Here is a 6,849-nt window from a genome sequence, read left to right as displayed (position 1 = left end):
GCAAAAGATTCTTTAAATTCATATTAAAACTCTATAGTAAATAGCACATTGATCTTCTTGCCTTATTTTTCATAAAATATAAATTGCAATGAGCCTGCATGGCTTAAGAGATGAAACGCGCCTATAAAACTTCAACACTATTTACTCTCAATGCGCCTATATAACGTTGATCATATATACATACAGTAAAATTCTATATTAAATACTTTAATACTAATCTTATATTATTTTCAGCTCTTATAAGGGGATCAAAAACGCTATAATACAAATAATTCACTCTAATTACTGCAATTACAATATTCTTTCGCCTAGAAAAGCATTATAATTCATATTAAATAGCCTTATTGATCTTCCTTCTATTAAGCGCCTGCAAAACCGCAGCCGTTTATACTCTTAAAGCGCCTACAGACTCTATATCGTATATACAAACGCCTAAAAACTTATACCTTTAATACAGTATAAGCAGCGCCTACAGAATAGTAACCTCTTATACTTTTAAAGAGCCTGCAAGACTTCAACCCTTTCTACATGGGATGGTAAAGTCAATTCCTACTTTACCGACCAAGGATAAATGATAATATAGGAAATTCCTACCTTACCGACTGATGATAAAACAGATTTCTACTTTACCGACTTTTTGTTACCGACACTTTTCTACCTTACCTACCTATGGTAACATACCGACTTTTTGTTACCGACACCTTACTACCTTACCGACTTATGGTAACTTACCAACCCAACGACTTACCGACCCACCAGTTACCGACGTTCTACCAGGAGCATACCTCTTTTATGAATATGCTACCCTGATACTTTAAAATTTTAAAACTTTAATTTTAAAGATATTAACCAACAAATATATATATATTTATATATATTCTTTCACTAGGAGCATGCCTCTTTCATATACATGCTATCCTAATACTTTAATTTTATTTAAATTCAGAAGTTACCGACATACTAACTTACCGACTTACCGACGTATACCTCTTATGAGAATATACTATCCTGATACATTATAAATCTCTAAACCCAAATTTTGAGGACCACAGCCGAATATTTACACATGTTTTTACATAATTCCATATATTTTCGACTCCCTAATCTACAGGGAGGTCCAAATGTTAAATTCCATTATTCTTACAAATTTTGAAGTCTTGTTGGTAAAACATATTTCTTATACGTACACATACTATAGATACTTTTATTTAGCCGTCTACATATACTATATATGCGTTACTAAATACGCATATTCATATTGTTTATAACAAAGATTCGACCATGAGCTCATCAGTTAAATAATTTATAATAATTTAAAGATAAGCCGGTGCGACAATTCGGCGACGCAAATCTATTTTAATCGAAGGACACCTGTCACATAAATTATACGAAAAAATATCGAATGTCACTGATAACCTTCAAGAAAAATATCAAGTATCAGAAGAATTGTTGCCAAAAGTGACTCATCGATGACTCACCGCATCCGGTTGCATCAGAATTTTTGCTACTTCCTGATTGGCTACTCTACTTCCCCCACCACCTCAAGACCCAAAAACGGGGACGCAATCATCGTTCAAACGCCTACGCAAAATTGTGCACGCATCACCCTTCTACCGATGAAAAGCTGCGCACGCATCCAATTTTAAGAGGGGAACCAATCATCAGAGACTCCGCCCTGCGAAAAGGAACCTGCTCCCACTCTGCGACAATTGCCCAAAAAGTAGGAATCCCGTTATAAAAACCCATGCAGAGCGACTCTCTTCGCATTTGACACTTAGCTCTTTCGAATTATAAAATCTGTACTACACCAGCGACATATCTAGAGCATCAGACGCTTTGCTCTTTTGATCCCAAAAATCCACGTCACATCTTCAAGATATCACGAGACTCTACAGAGCCAAAAATTATAAGAGCAGTCGAATCTTTGACTTTCCACTTTCGGAAGCAAAGCAAATAAAGTTATTTTAAAATCTTCGAGTGTCACTTGTCATTGGCTCCTTCAACTCTCCTACAGCGACGTCACCGAGGTAGACTGTCCTCCCTGGAGATCTTCAACTTTACTCTGCAGTACTCATTGGTAAGTACATATTACTTTTACTTATTACTTACTTCTATTCTCATTCGCTCTCGTGGTATTCTATTAAACTATTCTATTAAACTATTCTATTAAACTATTCTAGTAAACTATTATCTTTCATCAACAACCAATCAAATTATTCGGTTGAATTATTGAAGACTCATTAAAAAGCTTCATTATAAAGACGAATTTATAATCGCTTTCAATTTCCGAACAGACCTTCTTAAGTACATTCATGAAAATCACATATAATGGTAGTATGTCTGTCTCTTTTTATCACTAGATTCTCGGCGCGAGATTCAAACGAATATTATTAAAGGAATCATTTTAACTATTTGATTGAAGGCTAAGCAAGCCGATACGGTATCTATCCTTTCATTTTCCAGTACCTCTGTATTCCTTCAGCTTTATAATAAACGAAATAAAAAGCAATCTATTTCCCTATCTACCGAAAGTCCGGAAATTTCTACGAATCTACATATATTTTTCATGTATAATATATAAGGAGTTGGGGAACCTGCCATCTTGTTTTACCATATTTCATGGCAGCCCGCCATTTTGTGAACAACTTTTAATAGTACATCGCATATTCTTATTGAAGCAATTTGCCAATGAATTAATTCACTTTTATTAACTTTATTATTTTATTTCATTTTAACAAATTAATTAATTTATTTTATTTAAAATTATATTTGTATGACTCATCGTCGTATGACTCATCATATAATTTATTGAAATATTCTGTTAACGAACACCTGCTGTATGACTCATCATCGTATGATTCATCATTGTATGACTCATTTTTATTTTATTTTATATTCGTATGATTCATCATTGTATGACTTATCATAAAATTTATTATAATATAATTAAATTCATTTATTAAATTAAAATCTTTTATTAAATTGAACATTTGGCAATTTGAATTATTTTAATTTGAATTATTTTATTTTATTATATGAAACATTTTATTCAAATCAATTGATTTCTTGTATTTCATGAACTGTTGCCGCATCTGCGCGATACTTTACCGCTGCATCTGCGCAACTCTATTTTAATTATTTGCGATGGTATATAATTAACATGTCTCCTTATATGATCTTCTCTCTCTAATATACTGGACAGCTTCATCTTTCTCTGATCTGCTATATGTACCAACGACCAAGGAGAGAAACCAAAGAATAAATATGTACTAGAGGATATTAAATAAATCTATATAAATTTGTACTTTTCCTAAAATAAAGTGAACTTTTATTTCTTAACACGCACGATCCACAAGCATAATCCTTCGGAAAGCAGATAAATCCAGCGATCCAATCAAAGCAGTTAGGTCCAGAGCTCCCGGCGATCCCGAGGTATAGCCGGCATTGCGCAGGTTGCCTCAAAAGATAAATTGGGAGACGCACTTCGCTCATCTGTATGGTAAGCCCAGCAGGTCTGATCCTAGAATCAGAGAGTGAGGGAATAGTTACCGAAAACTGGAGAAGTAAGACGTAACATATGCAAGTTTCAATATAGAATATGCATGATCGAATTAGCAACTGTCTCGAAGGAAAATACTTACGAAAGAATATAGCAGAGTAAAGGCACCACATAATAGTAACGCCAAGACTTATACTCGCAGTCGTGGTCGTCTAATTGTCTGAAAATAAATTTAATAAAGAATAATAAATGATCTTAAATAAAACTATAATATTAATAAATTCATAACGAAATTATATGCTAAACGACTTGTATGATACCTTGCACCCTTCATCCGGTGTGCATAGCGTCATGCGTAGCTGCATCATCCAGCTTAGTATACGGCCTAGAGAATAAGAGTTATAAATGAAGAGAATGAATATAAGAATATAACTTTAGAGGAGACAGTATTAAACCAGCCAACGAATGGTAATAAATTAATAAGAGACATGCAACTAATTAATAAAAATTAAAGGAGAGAACATGTGCATATAAGAACAATTATTCTCAGGTATTAAAATTATTTTAATCCATTTGACAAAGCCTATGTAGAAAAGACAATCAATATGCATATAACTGCTCATGGTACTGTTACGTTTTGAGATTTCGTTGTTACGTCTCGATCGTAACTTCTCACGTATTTATTTGTTACGCAATTGTAACTTCTCTCTATTTCTTTTTCAGGGCAACCTGCCAAGCCGGCTATACCCTAGGACGCCGAGAGACTAAGAATCTTTTGCGCTTCTTTCAGGAGAGGGATTGACGATGGGAAATAGATTAGGTGCGTTGAACCTGACCCAATTTATCCTTTTTGATCTGTTTTCTTTTATTAGTTTACTTCCTTAGAGCTTTACAAATCCTTTATTATTGTTATTATTGTTATTATTTGACAGTTGTAGATAGTGTATATCGTTATACGTATAGATGTGTGTATGTAGTTAATGTTCTTCTCTATAGCATTTCTAAGGCGATATCTAGATATGGTTATTATTCGCGGTTGTTGAAGAAATTATCTCGCTGCAAGTATTCGTAGATCTCGATAAAATCTTCGTCTGTTAGTCCTGCGAGGGGTTGGATACTGCTTGGTAAGACTAGGTCCTCTGGTTCCGGGTAGAAATTTGGTTCAGGGGGATCCAGAACTTGACCTGGGTTGGATGGACCAGCCTCAGTTTCTGTGCTTTGTTCTATGGGTCTTCGTTCTTCCGGTATGGAAGGAAGATCTTCCGGTGTCCTGACCGGCGAGTAGCTGGGATTAGATGAATCCTGGATGGGGGAGTAGTTGGGCGATGGCGGCCTGGCTCTAGGCTGTTGTTCCTCTTGAAGAACCGCTGGAGGGTTTCGGGGAGGACGATAAGGGTATGCGCGGGAGGGCGCGAAACTACGCACTGGAGAGTACCTTGTTACTCTGCTTGTTAGGTCGTTCTCATCGGCAAACAACTGACGAGCTGTAGGGAGCCTAAGTACCGACCGGGAGGCACGCCTGCGGCGTATACCCGCGGCACGGAGGGAAATTTCGCGTCCAACGGAAGAAGTTCGGCGGGGGTTAACCATCTACCGAGGGAATACGACTATTTAGTATGTTTGATGCGATGGATTTAACACAAAAGGGGTTTACTTACGATGATGCGTAGAAAGGTACCTGTTAAGATGAATGGTTTTATAAGGTAAATGTAGTCACAGCAAGGTGGTTCATAGAGTTAAGACGAATAATACGGCTTAACGGATTATTATGAGATAAACGAATGTAGATTATGATAGTATATCTCACTCGTTCTCATATCATGGTTGAAACGTTCGGCTATATACAGTTCATTGGGGTACAGCAATTAATGATTTATTTAATATATTTTGAATTTTTCAGGGGCATGCGGTTGCACCGCGAGGTCCGGAGATTCAGGGGGTACAGACAAGGATACGGGTAAGAGCGGCTGGCTTACTTCAGATAAGTATAAAATTCATAAAATGTTTTCGATAGTTAACTTGTAAGCCAGTGCATTAATTCTATTATTTCGACAGATCCTCTAGGAGCGAGTCTTAGATTCTGAGTCTAGTATCGATGTGCAAGACGTCACGTCACAGCGGCACAGGATCCACGGAGAAATTCTTTCAGAGAAGCTCTCCGTGAAAGCGGCAGAGGAGTAGAATTTGCTACTCAATGCACATCGAGTGACTAACTCGAACGACGCTACACTCTAGGATACGCTTCGAGCGTCCTCAGAGGGTCGGTTGAAATTTAAATTATTCAACTCGAAAGAAAAATTTAAAGTCTGTATACGGACAGGTAGGATTCGGGGAAAATTGTCGTACAACGGATGATAATTTATCTAGCATATACTGAATTTCCAGGAGCATGCGGCTGCACCGAGAGGTCTGGAGATTCAAGGATACAGACGAGGATACGGGTGGAAGCGGCTGGCTTACTTCAGATAAGTATAAAATTCATAAAATGTTTTGATAGTTAACTTGTAAGCCAGTGCATAAATTCTATTATTTCGACAGATCCTCTAGGAGCGAGTCTTAGATTCTGAGTCTAGTATCGATGTGCAAGACGTCACGTCACAGCGGCACAGGATCCACGGAGAAATTCTTGCAAAGAAGCTCTCCGTGAAAGCGGCAGAGGAGTAGAATTTGCTACTCAATGCACATCGAGTGACTAACTCGAACGACGCTACACTCTAGGATACGCTTCGAGCGTTCTCAGAGGGTCGGTTGAAATTTAAATTATTCAACTCGAAAGAAAAATTTAAAGTCTGTATACGGACAGGTAGGATTCGGGGAAAATTGTCAATATATTTAGAATAAATCAACCTAATATACGAAGTTATTATCAAGGTTGATTAAGAATGATTATTATTTTATTATTTCCTTACCGGATGACGGGATCAATGGAAGAATAAAGGCACCGCTGCTCCTTCCCTGGATTGCTCGACCTCGGTGAGAACCTGAAGAAGTGGCAAGGCAGCGCAGAGAATGGCCAAAGAGTCAGAGGTTGCTGGATGGTAGCACTTTATTAAAGTGTTAATGTTGATACAGCTCTCTTAATAGAGATTGAGACTAAGTCCCGAAAGAAAAATCAAAATCGCGACTAAGTTATTTTCGAATAAGTTAAGGTGTCCGGTAGGCTTCTAGGTTTTTCCTCTTCGAGAGCTAGAGATCTGATGGGCGTAGAGAGAGCTGAGACACAGGCGAGTTAATGGCGCAGAGACACACACCGGCGGCGGCGGCGGCGGCCTTATATACCTTCCTCTGGTTCGATGTTTAATGGTAGGGAGAAGAGGTGGGCCTTTTTGGTGATTGGTGGGTCGGCTGCT

At 37.5% G+C, this 6,849-nt stretch overlaps 1 protein-coding gene across 1 annotated transcript; it reads right to left on the bottom strand.

The window, feature by feature from the left end:
- Positions 1–4,520: 4,520 nt before the first annotated feature.
- Positions 4,521–6,508, bottom strand: LOC112638814 (proline-rich extensin-like protein EPR1). Its single transcript, XM_025411117.1, has 3 exons — positions 6,409–6,508; positions 5,158–5,177; positions 4,521–5,089 (listed from the first exon to the last, which is right to left on the bottom strand). Exon 3 carries the CDS (start codon positions 5,087–5,089, stop codon positions 4,526–4,528), a length of 564 nt encoding a protein of 187 aa, XP_025266902.1. The 5' UTR covers positions 5,158–5,177; positions 6,409–6,508; the 3' UTR covers positions 4,521–4,525.
- Positions 6,509–6,849: the final 341 nt, after the last annotated feature.

The sequence above is a fragment of the Camponotus floridanus genome, unplaced genomic scaffold (genome assembly GCF_003227725.1).
Source record: "Camponotus floridanus strain SB8 unplaced genomic scaffold, Cflo_v7.5 scaffold375, whole genome shotgun sequence".
NCBI lineage: Eukaryota > Metazoa > Arthropoda > Insecta > Hymenoptera > Formicidae > Camponotus > Camponotus floridanus.
Note: the sequence above shows the minus strand (reverse complement) of the source record. Positions and strands in the feature narration are given on the sequence as shown.

Bases quoted from the DNA above. Each gene is read 5' to 3' on its own strand.
- LOC112638814 (XM_025411117.1), bottom strand. From the start codon at position 5,089: ATGGTTAACCCCCGCCGAACTTCTTCCGTTGGACGCGAAATTTCCCTC.